Source organism: Ictidomys tridecemlineatus, unplaced genomic scaffold (assembly GCF_052094955.1).
Source record: "Ictidomys tridecemlineatus isolate mIctTri1 unplaced genomic scaffold, mIctTri1.hap1 Scaffold_3593, whole genome shotgun sequence".
NCBI lineage: Eukaryota > Metazoa > Chordata > Mammalia > Rodentia > Sciuridae > Ictidomys > Ictidomys tridecemlineatus.
In genome coordinates, this window is record NW_027522437.1 from 106,416 (window position 1) to 132,016 (window position 25,601).

At 60.5% G+C, this 25,601-nt stretch overlaps 1 protein-coding gene and 2 long non-coding RNA genes across 4 annotated transcripts in view; 2 read left to right on the forward strand and 1 right to left on the reverse strand.

The window, feature by feature from the left end:
* Cdh22 (cadherin 22) overlaps positions 1-6,892 on the forward strand; it is a 112,637-nt gene extending 105,745 nt beyond the window's left edge. Inside the window, exons 11-12 of the mRNA XM_078036419.1 lie at positions 2,813-3,064; positions 5,658-6,892. Of these exons, the coding sequence (XP_077892545.1) occupies positions 2,813-3,064; positions 5,658-6,220 (815 nt within the window). The 3' untranslated portion in view covers positions 6,221-6,892. The remainder of the gene's footprint in view (positions 1-2,812; positions 3,065-5,657) is intronic.
* Positions 2,434-15,038, reverse strand: LOC144373331 (uncharacterized). 2 transcript variants are annotated; one of them, XR_013433051.1, is made up of 5 exons: positions 14,031-15,038; positions 13,767-13,919; positions 12,011-12,183; positions 7,032-7,712; positions 2,434-2,978 (listed from the first exon to the last, which is right to left on the reverse strand). It is a non-coding gene; the product is annotated as an uncharacterized LOC144373331 (long non-coding RNA). The 2 variants fall into 2 exon arrangements; XR_013433050.1 differs by lacking the exon at positions 7,032-7,712 and having other exon boundaries at positions 13,767-15,038.
* Positions 15,039-16,846: 1,808 nt separating this feature from the next.
* On the forward strand, positions 16,847-21,824 carry LOC144373330 (uncharacterized). Its single transcript, XR_013433049.1, has 2 exons — positions 16,847-20,555; positions 21,026-21,824. It is a non-coding gene; the product is annotated as an uncharacterized LOC144373330 (long non-coding RNA).
* Positions 21,825-25,601: the final 3,777 nt, after the last annotated feature.

Sequence of the window (25,601 nt, forward strand, 5' to 3'; positions counted from 1 at the left end):
TGAATGGATGAATGATGAATGGTGGGTGGATATACTAGTGGAGGGATGGATGGATGGATTGATGAATGAATGGATGGGTGTACAGGTGGGTGGATGGATGGATGGATGGATGGATGTACAGGTGGGTGGATGGATGGATGGATGGATGGATGTACAGGTGGGTGGATGGATGGATGGATGGATATACAGGTGGATGGATGGATGGATGTACAGGTGGGTAGATGGATGGACAGATGGACAGGTGAATGGATGAATGATGAATGGATGGATGGATATACTAGTGGAGGGATGGATGGATGGATTGATGAATGAATGGATGGGTGTACAGGTGGGTGGATGGATGGATGGATGGATGGATGTACAGGTGGGTGGATGGATGGATGGATGGATGGATGTACAGGTGGGTGGATGGATGGATGGATGGACAGGTGAATGGATGAATGATGAATGGTGGGTGGATATACTAGTGGAGGGATGGATGGATCAGTGAATGAATGGATGAATGCACTGGTGGGTGGATGGATGATTTCACTAGATTAATTCAAATGAGTCACTTCTCTTTGAACCTCCATTTCCACACATATAAAAGGAAAATAAAGTCCTGGGTCTTGCTCATGAGATTCAACATTGCTATGTACTTAAAGTCCCCACACTGTCCTGATGCATAAAAAGCATCCAGTCCGGGCAAAGAGTCCTCTCTGTTCCTTCTCTCCTCTACTTGCCCTTGAGCTCCTTCTTCCCCAGTCAAAGGTGATGTGTCCACAGCTGGGGTGACTCACCCCTTGACAGAAGGGCCAGAGTCCAAGCCACAGCTTGAGGATCGGGCACACAACCACAGTTAGCCCAAGAGCTATGCTTCCTTCAAGTGTCGTTCCTCAAGATGGGCTCAGTGCCAGGTCCCAGCTGGCCAGGTAGCAGAGAGGGGGCACTCGCCAGCTTAATACAAGGTGACAAGGCTGCCACAGAACGGTGCATGGCATCTGCATTGTCAGAGCAGGGAGGGGGCATAAATCCTTCCTTCCCAGGAAGCAGAGAAAAGAGGCCACAGAAAGGAGGTGACATTTAGCTGGAGTGTGATGGATGAGCAATCTGCCTGGGCAAGAAGGTGGGGAGGGTGCGGCAGACAGCAGGAACTCTGTGAGGAGCTCGGGGAGGCCGGGCAGGGCAGGGCGCAGGGGAAAATGGGCGAGCTGGGGAAAATGTTGACCAGCATTTATGGAGAATTCCTTGATGCTGGGGACTGCTCTAAGGTTATGCGTGAATTACGACATTTAATCTTCACGTGTGATGCCCTTTTTCTCAGTTTACAATGAGGACACCAGGGTCCAAAGGTCCAGCTAAATTTCCCAAGCTAGTGAACGATGCATTCTGAGTACTATTTTAATATGTGCATGGAAATACTCAAATGTGTGTAAAAGTTGTAAAATAATATCATGGATCTTTCTGTGCCCATCACCTCATGGGCAGCCTTCAACTTAGCACAAACTTATCTCATCTGGACATCTGGTCACTTCCCGGATAATCCCAAGGTTACAAGCCAGTCCTTCCTGTATTATGTTCATGACAAAGAAGGTCAGGTCTGGAGCACTGAACTGGGGGGTCATCCAGGAAGGGGCTACTGGGGAAGGGATTGGTCCCCATCCTGAGGTCCTAGGTTTCCTTTCCAAATAGACCCTTTGGGGGGGTCTCACTTTTCTTCTCCATACAAGGATAGGCTGACCTGGATGATCGGGAGCCACAAAGCTGGAGAGGGAGCCAGGCTGCCCCAAATCTCAGGTTGAAGATCGAGCCCAATGACTGGGAGGGTGGGAAGAGGCCGGAGGACCTTCTTTAGTGAAGTTGGCTATGAATGGTGGGGCAGTGGCCAGCTGGGCTCCCAGCCCTCCAGATCACCATGATGTGCAGAACCCAGAGGGTCAGGGCAACGGAACCACACAAGCCAGGTGTGGAGGGGCAGGGGGAGTGGAGGAAGTAGGTGCTACCTGTCACCGAGCCTTTGCTCCAAGACTAGCCGCACCTCCCCAAGCCCCGCCTGGCTTCCCCAGCAACAGGCTGAAGCCATGCAGTGAGCACCATCTGTGCCAGATCACACACGGTCCTCTCCTGCTGCCCGCCTAGAAAGGAAAGATCTGCACGAAGAGGCCTGTGCTCTAGGGTCCCCTCCTCAGAACTCAGAGGCTGTGCACCCGGCCGTACGGGCCCAACCTCTTCACGAGAGAACCCTGAGTTGGTTCCAGGACTCTTGACTGGCGTGAAGGACAGAAAGGTTCCCCAACCAAAGGCAGACGCCAGCCAGCACTCCCAGTTCTCTCTGATGACCCTGGACTTGTCAGGGCCCAGTAAACCATGACAGAAGGGTCACAGGACTCCTAGGGTCGGAGAATATGGGGCAGCTGGAGTGGGACCCAGAACACAAGCAGGCTGTTGAGAGAATGAGGAGAAACTTTTTTTTTTTTTTTTTTAACATAGCTGGGGTGAGGACCTTGGCCCAGCCGGGGACAGAATCTTGGAATAGCTGGGGACAGTACCTTGGCACAGCATGGAACAAAATCTTAGAAGAGCTGAAAACAGCATCCCGAGGCAGCTGGGAATAGAATCTGGGGACAGCTAAGGACAACACTGTGGGCTGAGTGGCTCAGGACGGGATCTCTGGGCAGCAGGGGCAGAACTGGGGAGACTGGAGAAGAGACCCATGAGTCACGTGGGTGGCAGCTGTTGGAGCCCAGAGAGGCAAATCCCAAGGTGAATCAGGAGGTGGCAGGGTGGGGGTGGACCCCAGCCCGAGTCACGCTGCCCTCTTCTTCCGCTGCAGACAACACAGCCGCGGTGCACACTCAGCACGTGGGCTTCAACCGGCAGGAGCAGGACGTGTTCTTCCTGCCCATCCTCGTGGTGGACAGCGGGCCGCCCACGCTGAGCAGCACGGGCACGCTCACCATCCGCATCTGTGGCTGCGACAGCTCTGGTGCCATCCAGTCCTGCAACACCACGGCCTTTGTCATGGCTGCCTCCCTCAGCCCCGGCGCCCTCATCGCTCTCCTGGTCTGTGTCCTCATCCTGGTCGGTGAGTCCACCGGGGGCCTCCCGCCCTCTGATTGGCCCCGTCCTGGGTCCCTGGGTTTCCTTCCCAAGTAGCCCTATGGGCCAGTTTCCCCCTTCATGGAGGTGCCCCGGCTGATCTCAAAGATGAGCTCGCAGCGCCCAGCGGAGGTCCCCTGGGTACAGAGCAGCCCCACACGCCCCAGAGTGGTCCCCGCCTGGGATGCAGTCCACGACCCCCACCTCCCACGTTTAGAAAACAGGCATGTCTTTTAACTCTTCCTCGGGGTCTGTAATCCTTAATTCTCCATAAAGACGAGGCACAACTGCGGGGCCAGGCACATGGCGGCCAGGCACGTGGTCCTGCCGTGAAGACCAGGAGGCCGAGGCCCCAGCTGAGTGGCTGGGGGAGGGTGGGCGACCTTCTCACCTGAGCCCCTCCTCTGACTCCACCTCCTGCTGTGAATTTAAACCGGGAGCCCAGCTTTGGGACCCTGGGGCAGGATCTTAAGACGTTGTGGAGGGGGTACCAATCTGGTACCAGTGCCATCATCAGCCCTTGAGCCCCAAAGTGTCCCTGAGAAGAGGTCAAGTTTCAGGAGCTAAATGGGATTCAAGCGGCCCTCGGGCTCCCATCCCAGGTGACCACTGATGCCCCAGTCCTGCCGCAGCTGGGCGACCCGGGTGTCGGGGTGTCTAGAGGACAGACAGCAGCTTTGCTCGGTTCCCCGGGAGCTGCCGGCGGCCCCCAGCCCGCGCTGCGCGTCCTCTGAAGGCCCGCGCCGCCCTGCGCAGTCCGCGCTCCGCCTCTCCGCAGGCCCCGCCCACCCCGCCCCAGCCCGAGGCTCCGAGCGCTGTTCCAGCGGGTGCACTTTACAGCGGTTTCATTTTCCGAGGCCGTGCAAACAAATTTCTGCCTAATTGCCCACAGACGAAGAAAGTGCACATCAGTGCTCTAAAGGTGACGGGCGGAATCGCTGATCAAGCCTGGCACATCTGTCGCCCGCCTCCCGCAATCCCCACCATCTGCTCTCGCGGGCATCCCCCTCTGCAGATCCGGCCTCCAGCTCCGAAAGCTGTCCATCCATCTTTCCCACTTCTCTCCTGACACCCTCCTCCCCTCCTGCCCTCCTCTGGGCCATTCCCAGTCACAAGCTACCTTGTTAGGTGGTAAGCCAGTAGCCTGCCCAATGGCCCCAGCAGCCGGCTCCGGCCACTGGCCTGGCTGGAACCGTCTGGAACAGCAAGAAGAGTCTAATCCCTGGCACAGTCCCCAGCATATGTCTGTCCATCCATGCATCCATTCACCCGCCCACCGTCATTTACTTATGTATCCATCCAGTGAGGCACTGGATTCATCAGTGAACAAAAGAGACTTTTAAAAGCCCTGAGCAACTGAAAAGTCGGGGGTTGCCATTACCAAGATGGGAGATACTGAGGCTGGGGAAGGGGGGAAGATTATCATTTCCACTTTGGTCATGTAAGTTTGAGAGTGAGTCTCTTGGTCAGCCTAGAGGACATGTTGAGCAGGAAATTGGATGCACAATCTAGATTCCAAGGGAGCGTTTCAGGCTGGAGCCTGAGATATAGGAGTTGTCAGTTTCTAAATGGAATTTAAAGCCATGAGACTGGAGGAGAGCGTCAGGAGAGGGAGGTGGAGTCCTGGGACTTCTCATGTGAAGGGGTCGGGGAAGAAGGAGAAAGGTGCTCAGGCAATTGAGAATGAGCCTTCAGGGAGGTGAGAGGGGGAGAATGTGAGTCCTGGAAGCCAAGACGGAGCCAATTCATTCACCCCCTCACCCTTTCGCTCACCCAGGTGTCCATTCAATTATTCTTTCCTTCCTTCTTTCCCTCAGAGCATGCTTCACGTGTTTTCTGCACACGGGGCACCAAGCTAGGGCAACATTTCCAGGTCCTTGAGAGCATCTAGGCTGTGTATTTCCCCATCCGGGAGACAGACACGTGAACGCAGCAAATCTGGTCTATGACAGCCCAGAAGCTGCCTCTTCCTCACCCAGAGACCTTGTAGAAACAGAGTGCTGGGCCCCACCTGGCAGACCTAGGATGGACCTGAGGATTTGCATTTCTAACAAGTTCCCTGGGGGCTGCTGCTGCTGCTGCAGGACAGATGGAGGCACCCCTTCCCAGGGGAGCTCAGAAGTGAAGGCACTAAACCTGGAAGTCTGAGGAGACCTCAGGACTTCTGGAGTGAACCAAGGTCAAGGGTGAAGGAGAGATCAGGGTCAAGGACATCTTTCCCCCAAGCTCCGTCTGTCTTTCAGCTGGCTCCTGCGCCGCCCCAGCATCTAGAGACAGGGAGTATGTATAGAGTCAAGGATGGAGACCTCAGAGGCTGGACCAGACCTCAGCACCCACTAACCCTTAACACTGGTCGGCCACCTCATGGCCAATGCTGGTCTCGCCCGACTTGCCCACCTCCTGAGCGGGTAGCTCCCCACCTCTCCAGGCAGCTCAGGTCTGGCTGTCAAGAAAGGTGTCTTCTGAACAGGAATCTAGGAAATTGGCAAGATGAGGAGTCCCCTGCGCCTCTGAATGGTGGGGTGGGGGGGTCCCCTAATGCCCTGAGACCCTCACTCTGCGCCCTCTGCATCCCACAGTGCTGGTGCTGCTGATCCTCACCCTCAGGCGCCACCACAAGAGCCACCTGAGCCCAGACGAAGACGAGGACATGCGGGACAACGTCATCAAATACAACGACGAGGGCGGCGGCGAGCAGGACACGGAGGCCTACGACATGTCGGCGCTGCGCAGCCTCTACGACTTCGGCGAGCTCAAGGGCGGCGACGCGGGCGGCGGTGGCGGCGGCGGCGGCGGGGGGGACGCGGGCAGCCCCCCGCAGGCCCGGCTGCCCTCCGAGCGCCACTCGCTCCCGCAGGGGCCGCCGAGCCCGGAGCCGGACTTCTCGGTGTTCAGGGACTTCATCAGCCGCAAGGTGGCGCTGGCGGACGGGGACCTGTCGGTCCCGCCCTACGACGCCTTCCAGACGTACGCCTTCGAGGGCGCGGACTCGCCGGCCGCCTCGCTCAGCTCGCTGCACAGCGGCTCGTCGGGCTCCGAGCAGGACTTCGCCTATCTCAGCAGCTGGGGCCCGCGCTTCCGGCCCCTGGCCGCGCTCTACGCCGGCCACCGCGCGGACGACGAGGCCCCGGCCTCCTCCTAGCCCCCGGGCTGCCCTGCCCAGCCTCCCGCCCCCCGGGCCGCCGGACCGAGCGCAGAGCGGACTCGACAGGGCGGCCCCCCCCCCCAGCGGCGCAGCTTTGGGGTCCAGCGGTGCGCAGTGATGGCCATCGTCATTAAAGGGAAGGAGACCAGGCGCTGCGTGGCTCCGGGTTAGCAAAGGAGATGGAGGGGGCGTCGGGGCGTGGGATCGGGCAGCTCGCTCGTCCTGGCGTGGACACTACAGCGAGGACGATGCCGACACGCGCCCCTCCCAGGTTTCCTCGCATCCAAGGGAAGAGGAAAGAAGGGCTGTTCGTTTATTAAGCACCTACTGTGTGCTAGGACGCTGTGTGGAGACCTTCTTAGTCGTCACAGAAACCACGAGGTGGGATCCTGCAGGTGCCAGATGGGGAAGGCCCCCCAGAGAAGGGGTTGTGACCTGTCCAAGGACACCCAGCCAGCGAACGGTGCAGCCTCTGGCACGAGCCGGCTGCCTGGCCTTGGGCAAGTCACCTCGTTTCTCTGGGCCCCAGTTTCCTCATCTGTCAAATGAGGTTAACAACAGAACCTACCTCGAAGAATTGTGAGGATAAGAAGGGTTCAGACGTGTCCAGTGGTTAGGGCAGTGCCTGGCACATAGTAGGTGTTCAATAAATGCTAGCCTTTGTTACTATTATTGTTTCTGTCTTTATTAGAAGCCCAGTGTGTCTGCCTCCAGTTCTGAATTGTCTCCGTGGCCCCAGACGCCTCCCCTTTTCCCTAGGTCCCCAAGGGAGAATGAATTGGTCCCAACTCTCAGTTCCCCATCCTACCCTGAGAGGGAAAGAGGGGTGTCCCCGGTGACTGTGGAGCCTTCCAGAGTCTCTGGTCACATCAACATGGCAGGAGCGTCAAGAGAAGACAAGCTGGACAGCTCCTGGACCTAGACAGAGAGGTCAGAACCAGTGGGCACTGGGGGACTTGTGTGTCGGATCTGGAAACTCATGAGTTTCCATCCCTGAACCCCAGTTCAGGAACCCTGCACAAAGTCGCCTCAAGAGTTTCCGACTCCAAGCCATGATTATGAGGTGTTGCCCATCTGTCTTCCTGCCTAGTCCACCCGGGTGGCTCCTTCCTTCGCATCCATCTGATGTGAGTCCCAGCTCCTGCTAGCTGGGCACCTCCATCAGCCTCCTCGGTGGCTGAGCCTCGGTTTCCTCACCTGTAAAGTGGAGAGGATGACGCTTCTTCCCTAAAGGGTTCGGGAGGCTTAAAGGAGATGTGAATGATAAGCTCTGGTCTGGTGCCTTCCTGGCCCAAGGCAAGGGCTCCATACACGTACCTCAGCCTTACTTATGCTCCCAGAGAGCCTTCATTCATTCCCTCCACATTTGCCAAGGTCCACCGTGTCCTGGTGCCTTGCTGGCTAAGTTAGGCACTGCCAGCCGATGCTCAGGTGAGAAAGCGGCAGCTTGCATGGCCGGTAGTCAGTCCTGCCTCCTGCAGCTCAAGGCCTAGCTGGGGAGGGAGAGTGTCAGGGACAGAAACAGCCAACAATAGTGTTTGTTTGAGATGTCACAGAATGAACTAGAACACTGAGAAAGAGAGGAAAAATCCAGGAGGGCTTCCCGGAGGATGTGACTCTGGCTGGGTCTCAAAGGATGCCTATGAGATCGTGTGAGCTGAGCCAGGAGAGGAGTCTGCAAAGGCGGGTGGGTAGGGTGCAGAGCACACGGAGCCCCAGGGCTGGATCCTGGGTGAGGAGTAGTGGGGGTGGGCTTTTCTGATGATGTGGTGCCATGGAGAAGGGGCTGGGGGGGAGCACACAGCCTTCAGCCACCGCCTCCTTGGCCCCATGCGGTCCCCCAGGAGGAGAGCCAAATCCTCTGCCTGGTCAGAGAACAGGCCGCCCCGGCTCCAGGCTCCAGCTGGGTGCACCCAGTTCCACCAAGGAGCTCGAGGACGAAGAGCCTGCCTCCTTAAAAGGCAGCTGGGAACACGGTAAGAAAGAGACCCGTCCCTTACTGTCCCCGTTACAGTCGTTATCGTGGGTTAAGACCATCCAGGGTCCTGAGCAAGAACGGATGGACAGTTGACGGAGAATTCCAGAACCAAGGGTCTGAATGGCAATGACGGGGAGGAGGAGGGGGACTGCACACTTATATGGCACCTGCTGCATGCACGCGGTACTTATGTGGCACCTGCTGCATGCACGTGGTACTGAGCACTGTACATAATTAATACATATGAAGGTCAAACTCACAGACAGAGGACTCTGTGGTCGCGGGGCCTGGCCCTTTGCATAACGGGTCTTGTTGAACTTTAAGCAGGTGCTTTTCTTAGCCCTCCCTTAGGAGGAGGAGATATAGGGGCCTGGGACCGTTTTACGCGCCCCCCCGCCCGCCACAGGGGCTCTGCAGGGACCTAGAAAACCAGACTCCAGGTGGAGTATGCAGAGTGGGGTGGACAGGAGAGAAGCCCCTGGGGAGAAGGGGACATGCACCCGATGGTGGCAGAGCCGAGGAGCGGGCTGGCGAGTCCCCCCAGCCTGGGTGTGCCTCTCTGTGGGAACCCTCACGAGGCTGCGAACACGACCCGGGAGGAGGGGAGCCGGCGCCCAGCACAGAGGTCAAGGCCAACCCCCCACCTCCTGATGCAGGCGGCTCAGAGAGCGGGCTGCTGTCACAGGGGGCGGCTGAGCGCCCGCATCCGTCACCCAGCCGTCATCGCCAGCCACCCCCAGGTCACGACTCGGCAGCTGCACTTACCTCCTGCCAGCAAGCGCGCTCAGGCCGGCTCTGTCACTGGCCGCCGAGCCTTTGGAAAATGTAACCCTGTCAGCCCTCATGCTGATGAGAAGGCCTCACGCTTCAGTGAATGCACACGGGCACAGGAGCATGCTAGTACGTGACACACGCACACGTGGCACCAAGATGTGTCCCCCCCAGCGTACCATGCAGACGTGTGCATGTTCACTACACATACAAGGTGCGTCCCTGCAGGTCTGCAAATGTGGTCACGTGCCACCACAGGGCAAACTCTCACGTGGACACCCGTGTTTCTACACGAAGCACATACCCGCCTCCCCAGGCGTGTTCCCCTACATGTGTGGACAGGTGTGTCCACGAGCAAACATACTTCACCATTTGGACATGACACACGTGTGCCCCCAGAAACTCCACTCAAATGCACAGCACATGCATGTGTGTGTTCCCAGTTGTGCTCGTACACACTACATAGACCTCGTGCATTCATCCATGACGCATTTTTGTGCACATGGGAGAAAGCACACGTAGCTTCAGGAAGTCTGTCACAAACCCTCAATTCAGGCGTGATTCCACTTCTGGACCACTTGTGCTCAGACACCTAGCCACCTCTGTCCCCTGCACCTTTGGGCAGGCCCTCCGTGGTCCCCACGGCCTGGGCCACATCTGCCTGACTCCACAGACAAACACGCACACAAATGACACGTGCCTCCAAAGCCCGTCTCCCACACGTGGATGGAGTCGGATCCGTGGCACGTGGCCGCACACCACCCCCGGGGTGCAGTCCGCCCAGCCCCCGATGGGCAGGTGTTCTGGGCAGCAGGAGGTGCCACACAGAAACCGCCACTCTCGCAGAATCGCATCTGCCGCCAACTCCTCGTCGAGGTGCAAACGATGATTAAATGTTATTGTGCAGGAGAAGACGCAGGGAGGGACTCATTAGCTTCATTGTCAGGAAGGACTCTGTGGGCTCCAGCTCCCAACGCGGAGGCTGGCTTAACCCGCTGTGAGCCGCGGGACACCGAGCACAGACGTGGGCTCGCAGGGGACGCAGACCCGAGTCGGAGATGGCCCTGTGGGCCCGCAGGAGCCAACCCAGACGCAGAGGGCACCAGGTGCTGCAGCCTCGCCCCTTATTTGTGGGTGGCCAGCTCATCTGTCACCCCCACTGTCCCCAGTATGTAGAGGTACAGATGCCGTGGTCCTCTGGGCATCCAGAGGGCACTTGTTCAGGAAGCAAAGACACGCACAGGTCAGCAGGAGGACAGGCCTGCAGTCAGCCCCCCAGAGAGCTTCGCCTCTTCCTGAGACCGACAAGTCACTTTCCCAGTATTAGACCCTGAGTATCGCTCAGGCCATGCGTAGGCTGGAACCCTTACACGTCGTTTATTGAAACTCCCATTCAACTGGGAATCCTGTGTTTCTACTCGCCGAACCTGCGACCTTATGTACAAACTGTGTCTAGAGATCCCCTGGCCATTGTGCTCAGGGTGGGTTAGAGGGTAAAGGAAGAGAGGGGATCCAGTGCGGGGGGGAGAGGTGTCACATTTTGCCTTCGTCCTTGATCAGTTGAGACCCATGTTCTATCTGGACACAAGAGCATCTTTTATGATGACCACGTCCCCCAGCCTCTACCACAGCTGGGTTTGCAGGGACTGTCTCAGCCAACACAGACTGAGCAGAACTGGCGTGAGTCAGCTTCTGGGCCACTCCTTAGAAGACTGCTGGCCCGTGCCCCTTCCTTCTGCCCCTTCTCCTTTCTGCTGGCTGCACACATCTGAGATGGCTGGAGCCCAAGCAGCCACCTTGGACCCTAAGGACAGAGGTTATCGCCTGTGGAAGGCCAGACAGCAAACCAGAGGCTCGGATCCCTTTAATCTTGTGGAGCCCCACACCTGGCCCCACCTTCCCACGGCCAGGCTGACTGAAGTCACTTGTTTGGGTCTTCTGTCCCTAGCCGCAGGCCAACTCCAGCTGGCTCAAGGAGTTGACACAGGAATCTGAAAGAGAGGACTGAAGCCCAGCCAGGGTCAGCCACAGTGGACCTGAGAGCCGTCTGGAAGGGAGCCTGACGGAGGGACGGTGGAGATGGGGTCAGAGGCGTCGGGCTGGAGTGACAAGGGCGCCGAAGCGGTAATGAGCCCGGGACCCAGGAGGGGCCTGGGCCTGGGGTCAGGCGCAGTCGGTCTGACTTTGGACGCGTGGAGTCTGAACGGGGAGGCCCAGGGAGACAGACTGGCCACGTGTCTCCAGTCGGACCAGAGGGGGCCAGGGAGGCAGGGGAGGCCAGGACCAGAGGTCGGTGAACTCGGAGGAGCTCCAGGGTCAGGGAGAGGGAGCGGAGCCCCCCTGGGAGCCCGTGTGTCCTGCTGCAGGTGAGGGCGGTGGGAGGGGGCCGCACGGTCCCCAGCTCCCTCCTGACCTGACATCAAGAATCTTAAGAAGTGACCGGAGCCACGTGCTCGTCCTCTCGGGATTTAGTTCTCCTTTGGAAAATGGGCGCAAGAGAAGCCCCCAGGCGGAGGCTGTGGGCGCCCACCCTGGGGCCCAGCCCCGGCAGAGGGGGCGCCAAGGAGGGGCCTGGTGGGGCGAGGGGCGCGGCGACTCGTCCTCTTTCCCACCCAAGCCCAGAAAGAGGCTGAAAGCCTGGGTTCCTCACTGAGGCTAAAGAGTGGGCACCTGCTGCATACAGGACAGAGAGCTCTGCAGGCGAGAGCTGCTGAAGTGTGGGCGGGGGCTTGCCCACTGAGCCGCGTCCGGCCGGTTTACATCTTCTTCTGTTTTCTTTTTGAGACAGGGTCTCACTAAGCTGCTGAGGGCCTCCTAAATTGCTGAGGCTGGCCTTGAACTTGGCCATCCTCCCGCCTCAGCCTCCCCGGGCTGGGACCACAGGCGAGCACCACACCCAGCCGGACGCGGTTACTCGTGGAATGGGGAAAGCCCGGCCTTCCCCGAAGCCTCTGGGGGAAGCGAGACGGGCACCGGGGCAGGTTGGAAGAGGGACAGGGCGGGGTTGGCCGGAAGGTCTCTCAGAGGAGGCTACTGACCCGAGGCCCAGAGGGCAGAGTGCTTCCCGCAGGAGGAGCCTAGCGGATGCCCACGAGGCAGAGCAGGGGGGCGGCTGCTGGCCACGGCACGGACGTCTGTGAAATGGGCGCTGAGGGCCACAGGGGCTGGCAGGTGAGCGCTTCTCCTCCGTCTCCTGACCCGTTCGCGAGGGCTGCGGTGACAGAGGCCGCAACCCGGGTGACTTAAAGGGCAGAAACGCCTCATGGCGGGGTCCTGGAGCTCTACAGCACGTGTCCCAGGGCTTCGTCCCTCTGGGGGGAGGGAGCGGGCGCCCAGGCCTTCCTCGTGGCTTGTGGCCTCCGCCTGCTCCCGCGCCTCTTCCCCTCCTCCCTCTAACACGGCCTAAGGACCCAGTCATGAGGGGTTAGTGACCACTGGACCCCAGGACGGCCCATCTTAATGAATTGCATCCCAGGGACCCTGTTTCCAAACGAGGCCACCTTCTGAGGGACATGGGTCCGGCTTCAGCAGGTGAAAGCGGGGGACACGACTCCCCGTCACCCCCTCGTTCCCTCTCAGCTCCAGCTCTGGCCACCGCCCCGGCCACTCCCTCCCTGGGGCAGCACCCACCGCGGAGGCTCCATCCACGCGGTCAAAGGGAGGAGGCCGGGGCCCTGAGCACCAGGGAGTGGGCAGTATTTCCCCTCCCTGCCCTCATAGCCACTGATCTTCTCAGATGTCACTCCACACACATGTGTGCACACACACTCACACACACACACACACACACACACTTTCCAAAGAAACCCAGAGACGCGCCCCATGCCAAGAGTCACACACACACTCAAGGACGCCTGTGCAGAGCCTCTCGCAGATCCACGCAGATCCACGCAGAACTCTGTACAATACACACCTGCTCACACACCTGGCGACACACGGACACGGGTCACAGCTCACACATCCCCAGACACACGCACGTGTGCACAGGGGCAGTGACAGTCCCGTGGACAGACGCGGGGCACATTATGTTCTGGTGATCGCGTTCACAGCACGGGCTGGCGCGTTGCTGGGGTGCACACGCCCACGCAGAGCACCAGGCCCAGGCCCTAACGGCACTCACGCCCACAGACACGCGCCAGGCTGTGTGCACTCCCAGGCTGTTGGTCCCTCTTGGTTGGCAGGTCCTGGGCTCCCGCCCCTTCCCGCTGGCCCCACGGCTCACCGTCCACTCGCTGGTAATTGGAGGCAATTTAATCCCCATCCTGCCAGCCAATCACGGGCCCACGGCAGGCAGCCATCAAAGCCCCCGCCACGCGGGCAGTGAGGCAGAGAGCCTGTGTAGTTGGCATGGGGTTTACAGACCCAGAAATGCACACGCACACGCACAAACAACACACACACACACACACACACACACACACTGCTGTGCTGAGACGCACGTGCACCCACCGTCTCATATCACAGAACCACACTCGGTGCCCACAGCTACACGGGCACAGACGGTGCCTCTGCCTCCAGATACCCACAGTGGGTAGTGCTCGTGTGTGCGGCGGCCTGGGGCCTGCTCACATGTACAAGCTCACACACACACGCACAGCTACACAGATCCCACGCTGGGCTTGGTGACCACCCGGGGGTCTCTGAGCATGTGTGCCCGCCCACGCACGGTGACAAGCAGGAGGAAGGGGCGCAGGGGCAGAGGACAGATCCCCCAGGCCCTGGTGTGTCCACTCCAGGCCGAGCGTCCCCTCCTGCCCGGCTGGGCTGATTTCCCAGGGGAGGGGCTGGGCCCACCTGTCAACCTGCTGTTCGTCACTCCATCACGGCCGGTGCGCTGACATTCAGAGCTGGCGCCGAGATGATCGCATTTAGCTGTAATGTGCCACAGATTGCACTGACATTTGGAAAATATTCCGCCTCGGGACCCATTCACTTCCAACTTCTTTCCTGGAAGGGAAGAGAAGCGGCAGGGACGGGCAGCGAGGGCCCGCGATGTTCCGCGGCGTCCCCCAACCCGCGGGGCTGAGAATCCTGCCTCAGCTCTGGAGGCTCACGCACCTGCCTCTCCCCGCTGCTTCCACCTGGGGAAAGAGGTCGGGAGCAGCAACAGCAATCCCCTAGGCGGAATACTATACAGCAGTTCTTCCCTGCACAGGTTCTGCCGGCAGGCGCCCACGGGGTCTTGGGTCTAGTGATAAGGACCTGCTTGTCAGTGGAGTACCTACTAAGCACCAGACCTTGTTTCAAGCATGTCGCACACACGCCCTCATTGGTAATGGAGTGACAACCTTGTGAAGTAAGAACTACTCACATCCAATTGGAATAAGGAAGAACTGGAAGCTCAGAGAGGTGCGGTGACTTGCCCAAGATCACACAGCCAGGCTTCCTGACTCCTCCTTCCTCCCCGCCTCTCGGCCTCACTGAGCAGGACCAGCTCCCAGAATGACAGCCGGGCTGGACGGCTTCCTGGGAGAGAGCGGCGCCTGGAAACTCAGAAAAGTGATGAGAAAGGTCAGTGAGCACCTGGGACGCGGGGCCAGGGTCTTGCCTTTTCACGACGAGGACAGCTGTGTCCTTCCACGCCGCAGCTGCAGAGACCCAAGGCTTGGCCAGGGTGACTGGCCGGCAGTGGCCCAGCCTTCTCTGAGGTTGTGCCCAGCGTGGGGTCCAGTCCAGGCGGCTCTCCAGGGGAACTGGTGGCTGCCAGAGGTGCCCTCCCCGTCCCCAGGAGAGGGGCTGCAGAGCCCCACCCGGCTGAACCCCGGCCCCTGGGGGAAGACCGTGACTGGAGTCGGGTGACAGTGACGTGGCCCCGGCTTGCCCCAAAGGAGATGGACGAGGTGGGAAGGCTGTCCAGGTCTAGAGCTTATTAATCTCCTAAATAACTCGAGTCCAACTTCCCAAAAGGCAAAAAAAAAAAAGTTGGGTTAATCTACTCGCAACGGCTCCTGGGTTCTCAGGTGGCGATCAATACCCGGCGCAGCCTCCCTTCAGGAGCGATTCCCAGTAACTGTAAGACAGAGAGGTGGGCGGCGTGTGTGCATGCATGTGTGTGTGCGTGTGCATGTGTGTGCGCGTGTGTGCATGCGTGTGCGTGTGTGTGCGTGCATGTGTGTGTGCGTGTGTGTGCGAGTGTGTGCATGTGTGTGCGTGTGTGTGCGTGTGCACGTGCGTGTGTGTGCACGTGCGTGTGTGTGTGTGTGTGTGTGTGTGTGCGCGTGTGTGTAGAATGACACTCCAGCCTCCCAGAGCCCTCAGGAGGGGGATCAATCGTCTCCAGCGCGGAGCCAGCAGGACACAGGCCAGGCCACCAGGCCACCAGCCCCGCCCCCATGGAGGGCTGTGGGAGGGGCCAAGGCCATCGCCTGCCAGGGCTTAGGTCCAGTGGGGACCAGAGCCAATGGGGAGGGACGGTCTCTCCCCCGTCCCTGCTCCCCCTCCCACTCTCCAGGAGAAAGACGCCAGGCAGCCCCTCAGCCCAGCAGTCACCGCTGATGTCACTGGGTGGCCGTCAGTGCCCAGCATGGGTGGCCTTGACGGGTCCAACGGTGCCCACTCTTAATGTAGAGGGGTGCCACCTGTGTGGGGGGCATCGATGCCCTGAGGAGACGATCGTCATGGAAACCACCATGATGTCTAGGGCACCGTCAGTGTCCACCCCAGTGCCCACAGGGTCCTCGCCTGTGTCCTCAGGAACACTCACCAGGGCCCATCCTCCTCACTGACGCCCCCGAGCGCAGGGATGGACGGTGTCTCATGACCGGTACTGGTCTCCACTAGCCGCAGTGGCTGGCACATAGTAGGAGCTCAGCCAACCTCTGCTGGGAGGGAGTGAGCCGGTGCAGGCTCTGGAGAGGAGAGGACCGCTCTCTGCCCTGCCCACCGCAGGGCCTCAGGGCCTCTGGAACAGGCCCGGCCAGGAGGGTGCTCCACACACGCTGTGGGGCGGGCGGTGCCAGGTGGGTACAGGCACCTGGAGCACAGTCACCGCCCAACCTTCACGCCAGGGAACCAGCCTCCAGGATCACAGGACAAGAGGGAGCCACCTGCCCCTCCCTAGGTCCAGCCCCACCTGGACGCAGTGGTTTCCTGTTCCCTCCGCTGCGGCAGCGTAAGGACGGAGGTGGCAGAGGCAGGGACAGTCCCTCTCCCCCGTCCCTGCTCTCCCCCTTCCTGTGCAATTTTCTAGAATGTCCCCGGGTCCTGCAGGGAAGCTCATTACCTGTGGTCCACCCATGACCCCGTCAGCGGCCGCCTGGTGGCCAGGGGCCAGCTGCCCTCAACTCAGCCCACCCCCACTCCGCAGCTCCCCGCAGACGGGGTGACCCTGGGGGCTGCCATCTCCCCAGGGAGTCGGCCTCGGTGTGGGGGTGCAGGCCTGCCTGTCATTCACTCCCTCGTCCCAGGCCACCTAACCGGCACCCTGGGGACAGCCCTGCAGCCAGTCACCGAGGAGTCCCTTGCTCCAAGAGGTGGAAGAAGTTGCTTCCAGTCGCACAGCAAGGATGTGGCAGTCGGCCCTCAGACCCAGGACCCCAAACCTGGCTCCTACAGAGGCTGGTCACAGCCTCTGAGCCCAAGTCGAGGTTCATCGCAGGAGTTAAGGAGTTAGTGCCCCCAGCACTTGGCGGGAACCTTGTGTCCGGCACCCTGGGCCCTTGCCTGCTCCTACTCTATAAGACACACGCCCCAGGACGCCTTGGGCCCCTGTCCCCGCCTCCTCCCGCCCCCTGCTGTCCAGCAGGCCCCCAGCACAGCTGCTGCACCAATTGCTGCCATCGATTTCTTGGGCGGCAGCTTCACGGTGTTTGTGATTCTTTTTAGTTTGATTTAAATCCGTTTCTTCTTGGCATTGAAGAGAGGAACACGAGGCTCGGGGGCAGCTGGGCCCTCCTGCGGCTGGTCTGCCCCCTCCTTCCCCTCGGGCCCACTTCCCCTGCTGACTTGGCCCTGGAGGAGGTGCCCTGGGACCTGTCCTCTGTCCTCCGGCGACTCCCCTGCAGCCCTGGTCAGGGTCACCTGGGCCTCCTGTTCCACCCCCAGCCTGGGGCTCAGGCAGCAGCTAAAGGGCCCCCCAAGCTCTGCCGCTTCCTCTCCTGGACACACCCGGAAACCCTCAAGTTCTTGTTTTTCCTTCTGCAAAATGGGTACAGAGGTGCCACCTCCCAGGGCTGTGGGGGACCCGTGCAGGTGGCCAGGTGGGGCTCTCTGCGCGGGAGGGGCAGGGCCTGGGGCCGGTCAGGCGAGGCGGGCGGCCTGCCCTCCCAGCTGGGCGCTTCTCGCTCACACCCTGGAAAGGCTGCAGCTGCCACTCTGCTCCGCCCAGCTGGGACGCCCAGCATCTCCATTCCAGCCCAGCTCCCTCCAGACGCTGCTAATCAGGGCTAACGGGCAGCTCCCCGGGGCTCCAGCTGCCGCTCCCTCCCTCTCCATTAGAGCAGGCCACCGAGCAGCCGGCAGATGCCCAGGCCACACTGGAGGCCAGCCTCTGCACAAGGGATGCTCTCCACCGTCTCTGGGCGAGGGTGACCCTTCCTGCGCTTTCTCACCGTCACATGGCGAGGCCGGCTGACCGTGGCCAGGGCCCTGCTTCTCATTTTAGGCCAGGCCTGGGGGAGGCCCTGGGGACACACAAAGAAGCTGAACCCAAAGCCAAATTTTCCTGGATTCCACTTTTAGCTTGATCTGTTCTGGCTCTGTGCCTCTGGGAAAGTTACTTAACCTCTCTGAAACCAGCTCTCTGCATCTATAAAACAGCCCCTGCCTCACAGGGAGCGGCAAGGACGGACTGAGGTACAGGGGGCCAGCACCTCGGCACGCAGCCTGCAGGGACTGGGGGTCACACAGGGCCTCCAGTGCCCCCTCAGGAGCACAAACTGCGGGGAGAGAACAATGCACAGTAACTATCACCCTCTGTGCCACCCACCCGGGTGCTGAGTGATAGCAGCTGCACTCCATGGCACCTGCTGTATGCCAAGCGCGTCACTGTAACCCGGCCCACAGGAAGGTCATGTCCACATTCGCAGACAGACTGACGCCCAGGAAGGTGGCTCGCCATCGTCCCCGGCACTCGGTTCTCCAGTGCTGGGTCAGGGACGCCCCCCCAACTTGGCCATCTGAAGCCGTGAACCTGTCACCTCCCAGTGTCTCCAGGTCGGGAATCCCGCAGAACCCCGCTGAGCGCCCTGGGTCTCTCAGCTGCCTTTAGCTGGGAACATCAGCTGCTTGTCACCGGGCCTCCCTCGGGCGGGTTAGTGACAGCTGGCCCCCCTCCGAGGGAGCAAGGGAGGGAGGTGCCCAGGACGGAGGCCGCATCTTGCATAACGGACCTCGGGAGGGTGGAGGCCACTGGTCCAGCTCAGGTCGAGGAGAGGGCTGTCCTGTCCTCTGTCCTCCCGGGGTCCTCCAGGCTCCTGAGAGGGGGCTCTGCACAAGGCTTGGCTGGCGGATGCCACAGCCCGGGGCGGCGTCACCTGCCACCCCCCCAGCCAGTGAACAGGGGCTGCCCTGGAGGCCACAGACGCAGGCAGCGCGGCTCCAGGACCCATTCCTAGTCCAGAACCCAGGCCAGGTGCGCTGTGGGACCACAGGCTGGAGCAGCCGGACCAGGAGGGCGGCAGGACAGAGGACAGGCAGGCGGGGCCGAGGGGAGCAGGGCAGGTTAAGCAGAGGGCTTCCCGGAGGAAGAGGATCCGGCTACCTGAGCGCGGTGGCCCGGCTCCCGCGGAGTTCTGGTGCCTCTGGAAGGCCCCGGTGTGCGCAGGACGGAGCGGAGCGGGGGACAGGGAAAGGCTGGAGAGGTAAGAGGCCGGAGGGAGGAGCACGGTGAAGGATCGGTGTTATTCCGGGGAACTGGGGAGCACGGAAGGTCGCCCCGGGATCCTCCTGCCTGGATGGAGAACAGGAGAGGTGCCGGGGCCAGGAGAGAGCGAGGGGCTCTGTATCCGTCCACTTCAGGTGGGTGTTGAGCACTGTGAGCGCGGCGCTGGGCCTGGGGATACACAATAGACAACCCAAGGCTGCTCTCCCTGGGAAGGGACAGTCTAGCAGGAGAGAAGAGCAAACTTGCAAAAACAACCTGTGAAATAGAAAACCATTGGAGTAACAGGGCCATGGAAGTAAAGCAGGCCAGTGTCAAAGCTCAAAGGAGGCGCTCAGCTGGGAGGTTCGGGTCGGTGACACTGGCCATGGGAGCACAGCCTCCTAGACCACAGCTGGTGCAAAGGCCCTGGGGTATGTACGGAGAGCTTGGTTGGAGAAACACCGGAAAAGCGTGCCGGCAAGAGGGAGAGGGACGGGAAATGAGGCTGGAGAAGCAGACAGGAGCCAGAGGATGGAGCTGGACCCGGAGCCTGGCAGCAGGAAGAGGGTGGAGTGCTGAGGAGTGATCTTAAGAGAGTGCAATCTTCAGGCCTTGCCTAAGCAAACTGCTGGCCCCAGTGGACCAGGGGAGCCACAGCCAGTGAGGAGGAGGGGAGGGCTGGCCCACTTTGCAGGCCTCCTCCCCGTGGACCCAGTGCAGATTAACAGCCACAGGCCCGGCCCAGGCCGTCATTAGGCAGCATTTGCATATTTGTTTAATGAAAACTCTCGGATGTGCAAAGGCAGCCGCTCATCACCAGCACAGGTCCCTCCCCCGTCACCACCGCTTTCCTGGCCTTTGGACGAGTCAGCAGAGTCCGTGTCCCCTCCTCCAGGCGCGGCCCAGGGCCCTAAATATGAACTTATCAAGCGCGCGGCCAGTCAGCCTGCAGGGCCATCTCGGGGTCCGCGGGGGGTGCCGGAACCCGGCCACTTCAGCTCTTTATTTTTGCAAAGAAATTAAATCAGGTCGATAGCTCGACAGCTTTCAGGGTGCTCAGAAGAGGGTGATGAGGAGCCCGAGCCTCAGGGATCTCCATCGGCTGGGCCCTAGGTCCTCCCAGCCCCTGCAAAGGGGGTGTCCCTCCCGGGAGCCAGGAGGGCGAGGGCTCAAACTGCAGGACCTGGGACCCCAAGACGGCAACAGCCAGAGACGCTGGGAGCACTGCAGGTGCCCAATAGATGATCCGGAAGGCCCGGGGGTGATGAACGGCCGCAGGGAGGACCTGAGCTAGTGCCACCGCAGGGGTCTCTCCCCTTGGAGCCTCAGTGTCCCCCTGTGTCCTAAGGCCACCCTCACCACATTGTTCTGAGAATTAAATGAGATGGAGTGAGCAAAAACGCCCCCAGCCAGAGGTGCCATTATTCGGCACTTACGACATGCGGAGGGAGGTGTGCCAGTCCTCGTCCTGAACACTGAACCGCTGAAGTGCTTTGAGATTAGGGGCGAAGTGAGAGACCCCCCCTAAACCAGCCACCCCACGGCCGGGTTCAAAACCTCTGAGCGGCCCAGCCGCCTCCAGCCCCGAGGCTCCCCCAAAGCCCCCGCGGTCTGGGGCCAGGGGCAAGGCTCTCTCGCCTGCATTCAGCCACCTCCTGCTTCTCTGTCCCCCGCTTGTAGCTCGGGAAACCCAGGCCCAGAGGAAGAGCCTGGCGCCCACGTCCCACTGCGCCCAGCTGGGGCTGGAAGGAACCCGGTGCCCACGCCCCACGTCCCTCCAGGTAGCTGCTGCGCTCGCCGCCGCATGGCAGGATAATGAGCAGCGACTGATTAGCGCTGATTGCGGCCCCCCACGGCGGAGGAGGGAGCCCCGCCTGGGCCTGGGGCTGGGGGTAGCGATGGGGGCGACTGGGGCGCTGCTGGCCCCGCTGCACCCTTCACCTGCCCCCCTGGGCGAGGCTGCCTTCTGGGGTGGAAGGCTGGAGGCTCCCTGGTCGGAGCCCCACCCGGGAACACACGGGGGTCCAGGGTCACTGGACTCCAAAACCTGGAAACTGAGGCTGAGTTGAGGTTTGGGGGGTCAGGTGCCTGAATTCCAAGTCTGGCTCGGCCACTAAAATCAGCTGTGTGGCCTGGAGCCAGCCACATGGCCTCTCTGAGACTCAGTTTCTTCCTCTGTAAAATGGGAAGATGATCACGGGTTCTTCCCGGGGCTGTGATGGGGCTAATAAGACCCTGCTCTTGGAGTCAGACTGCAGGTGAGCCCACGAGGACCCTGGTTGTCATCGATGGAACCCAGGGGACTGTGGGACACCGCCCAGCTTCCAACCAGAGACTGGGGGCTGTGCCTTCAGGGCCTGGGGACAACTGGGGACCCTTCTCCCCACCTGGATCTCGAGGAGGAGAAAAGGAAACTGTGGATCATCAGCCGGGTGCTGCCCTCGGAGGCCATCCAGGTCCCAGGAAGCCACTCAAGTGGGTCCTGCTGCCAGGTCAGGAGTCCCCACGTGGGCCCCCTGGCCACAGAGCCCCTGGGAGCAGGGGACACCAGGAGACGGCCCTGGGCCTGTGGGGAAGCCACCTGGTCCCCGGGCGCCCCTCAGTCCCAGGCCCCGCGGATGGCAGGAAGCGGAGTCGGAGGATTCGGGGAGTCCTGGGAGGGCGCAGCCAGGATCCAATTAGGATGCAGCCTCCGTGAGGCCCGTTTTAATTTTCCACAAATTAGCTTAAAAGTGGGGAAGGAGACGAAGACGTCCTGAGCCGAGCGGGGAGATCCTCTGAGGATTCTATGACTAAAGTTTCTCTTTTAAAAAATAAAGCCACCCTCCGCTGGGGGCTCAGGGCCTCTCCACTCCACTTCTGGAAGGTGGTCTTCAGGGCCCACCCCTTAGGGTGCGGGTGACCCCTTTGGATATAAACGGCCATTTCCTCAGTCAGCACTTACCTTGCACCTTCCAAGCCTCCACAGGCCAGTACCACTGCAGCTGTGTGCATGTACCTGAGACTCAGAGAGGTAAAGTGATTTTTCCAAGGTCACACAGCTAGGAAAAGAGAGAGCCCGGGTCCAATATCCTGTGCTCCCTCCTGAGACCAGGCTCACACTCAGCCCAGACCCCGCTCCACGCGGACCCCAGAGCCTGCAGACTGGAGGACAGGACATGGGGAGGTCATGTCCACCAGCTCCGTCCCCTGCAGGACCAGCAAAGGTCATTAGCATTCCAGAGGCCCTTGGGCCTTCCTGGCCTCCACCCCACGTGAGGTGCCCCCCAGCTTCTCCAGGGTCCACGACACAGGCACTCAGGAGCCATCGTGGTTTGCCTTCAGCGGCCCGAGGCTGGGACCAACCCATTCATCACTGTCTGCTGCGAAGGCCACCTCCCATCCCCCGCCACCCCAGTGGCTGGCCCTGGCTGCTGTGCCCTTGATCTCATCACAATGTCCTCCACTCCGTGTCCCCACCCCCGTCCCCCTGTCTCCTGGAAATGATTCCTTTTGCCAGGTGGAAACCACAAGATGGAGCTCAGCACAGCACCCCGCAGCCTCCACACGGGCAGCAGGGCCTCCAAGCCCTCACGCAGGCTCCACCAAGCTCTGCTCCGAGCCTCAGGGGCCGGATCCTGGGAGAATAAAACTGCCCCCTCCTGGGCTGTGTGTCTTCAGGTAAATGACTTCACCCCTCTGCACCACCATTTCCTCGTCTCTGATCTCATCTGAAAGGCTGCGGTGGGGAGGCCCTGACAGGCAGAGGGGGCTCAGGACACATCTCCTTCCACCCTCCAAAACCTGGAGGGGAAGGGCCGGGGATCCACCCCAAGAAACAGGCAAAGATGGCCGAAGAGATGAGCCGGCGCTCCCCTTGATGGGGGACAGAGCCCACTGAAAAGGAGACAAAGGAGGCGTCAAGGAGCCAGGGGCAGATGAAAAGAGCCAGTGGTGGACAGGACGCGCAGTGAGGTCCTGTGAGATCAGACAGCGAGGCCAGGCACAGTGGCGCCGCCTGTAACCCCAGAGACTTGGGAGGCTGAGGCAGGAGGATCACCAGTTTGAGGCCAGCCTCAGCAACTTAGGGAGACCCTGACTCAATAAATCAATAAGATAAAAAGGGCTGGGGACATAGCTCAGTGGTAAAGTGCCCCTGGGTCCACTCTCAGGGCTGAGAAGTGGGGGGGGCTGATCACGTGGTCTGGGGTCATAACCCCTAGTTTGGGGGTGGCTCCTGATGTTCAGACATCGGCAGCACCTAACAACGTACCTCTCGGACCCTGTCCCTGTTGCTCTCATGACGTGGCTCACAAGGGTGTCACGGCTGCCTCCCTGGCCCCAGGGGGAGGGCAGCAGCCCAGGGCCGTGGGCGGGGCCGGGCAGACCTGGGAGCTGCACCTGGGAGGGGGCCTCCGGGGAGGGCCTGGGGGGGCGCACTCCGTGCGGCTGATGGCCTGAGGCGGGGGACGTCAGGCTGCAGGGTGTGCCAGGTCTGTGGGGGACCCTGAGCCACCGAGGGTGTGACCTCTGAGCAGGGCCAATGCGGGCTGCGGCAGAGGAGGCGCGACCGGCCGCGGCCCCGGGTCTGCGGGAGCCAGGCCCAGGAGACCCCAGAATCCGAGGGGAGCTCTGAACTTGGGGTTCCCTGGCCAGGACCCCAGGTCCGGAGCCCTGTGCGGGGCCACAGCAGCCCCGCGGGTGCCGAGAAGAGCCGCCCGCAGGACAGGGGGAGCGGTCGGGGGTGGGGGGTGGGCAGCCAGTGCCGCCCTCCGCGTCCTCTGTCCCTCCCTGCGTCCCCTCGGCCCCCTCCTCCTCTCCCACTCGTGCCCTAATCCCGGGCTCTCCAGGAATCGGCCTGCTGAACCCCGAGTCTCAACCTTCCTTCCCGGGGCCAGGATCAGGGACGAAGCAGGGACCCCCCCCCAGCAGGGAAAATCCTCCAAGCCGCCTCCAGGGCGCAGGAAAGGCGCTCAGAGGCTGCGGCCTTATCTCAGTCCCTGGAACAAGTATTTTGCATTTATTCCCCCAAATGTGTCGGGAATTGCGTTCCAGCCCATGGCTCCCAGCCATCTGCAGGGAGGAATCCAGTTAGACCTTGTATAATGAGTCCCCGACAATCTTGCCGCCGACGCTGGGTCATAAAAGTCTCCCGGTTTTATCGCTGGTAACAGACACAGGGTGAAATTAAGTTGTCTTATCAAATTTAGATAATATACATCCTCCGGAGCACAGGGCTCGCATGGGGCCGTCACGGTATGAACCCAGGATGGGTGGGGAACACAGGAGTGTCCCTGGGCATGTGGCGGGGCGAGGGCCGACCCAGGGAGGCTGGCAGGAGTGACTGGTAGGTGGGCAAGGTGACGGGCACCTCGGGGTTCAAGGTCGGCCAGGCCTGGACTTGGGACCGGGCTCCAGTGGCTGGAACATCTGAACTGGACTTCTGAGACCCTCGGTTTCCTCATCTGTCAAGTGGGCATAGGAGACCAGTCCCCGCCTCCGGGGTTGTTGTGGGATTTAAGTGAGATGCTGCGGGCCTCGGGCTTAGCCTTCTGGTGGTATGAACTGAGCACCGGGCCGGTGTGGTCTTTATTTCGGGGACAGGAGAAAGGAGACAGGGCTGGACACTGGTACCATCTGGTCCATGCTCCTCCTGTTTTACAGGTGGGGAAACTGAGGCCCAGGGAGGGGACTAAGTGGACAGTGTTCTCACAAGTCTCCTGGCTCCTGCTCCATCCCCTCAGGACCAGGCCACCCCTGCTGTCCCCTACCCCAACATGGGTCTCCTGAAGGTGGAGGGAGGTGGCCTCCTTCCTGCTCTGAGCCTGCTCCTGCCATTGGACCCCTCGCCCAGGGAATGGGCCCGCGTGGTGGAAGGGCTCTCTGCTTGGAAGAATGGACTCCCAGGACATTGCCCAGTGCTGGGCTTCCGCGGCCTGCCCCGCCGATCTCAGGAAACATTCCACTGTCCCGGGAGGGGGTGTCATACCGAAAGCAGCGTCTCCCGCAGCCGGGACCTTCTCTGTGGCCACCTCGCACTCCGACTTGCACACCTCGGGCGATGGGGAGATCACTACCTCACCAGGCTACCATCCCAACTCCCCAGCCTGGACTTAAGATGACCCCCAAACTTCCTACTTCTAAGAGTCCTTCTTTCTAGAAGCACAGTCTTCTTTCAGCACAGCTTGAGTCTGTGGGAGCCTGTGTCTGGGGATGGCTTTCTCTGAATGCTCCACACTGTGAATTCTGAAGGAAGGGAAACCGGACTGGCTCAGCTCTGTGTCCCCAAGAGACAGAGCCTGGCGCACTACAGGCGCTGAAACACAAACACACACAATAGCTTTTATTAAGCACTTACTATGTGTCAGGTGTGGGTTACATGCATTAACTCACTTAATCATTATAATAACCCTGGGTGCTGTTACCATTATCACCTCCAAATTTCTGAGGAAGTCTGAGGCACAGAGAGGTGAGGTAACTTGCCTAAGGTCACCCAGGCAGAACATGGTACAGCCTGGATTTAGGAGTTTTTGGGGGGAGAGGTGCTAGGGATTGAACCCAGGGCCTCTTAACCACTGAGCCACATTCTTCAGCCTTTTTTATTTTTTATTTTGAGACAGGGTCTCTCTGAGTTGCTTAGGGCCTCGCTCAATTGCTGAGGCTGGCTTTGAACTTGCCCCCTCTGGGCAGGCGCAATCCCGTGGATTTGGCTTGGCAAGCAAAGGCACCATTTCATAAAGGGAAAAAAGTCCCCTCCTCTGGCGTCCGCCATCCCAGGTTGACAAATGGAGCTTCCCAGGGACGTGCCTTTGTGCAGCCCACAATCTGAGGGACTGTCCACGGACATC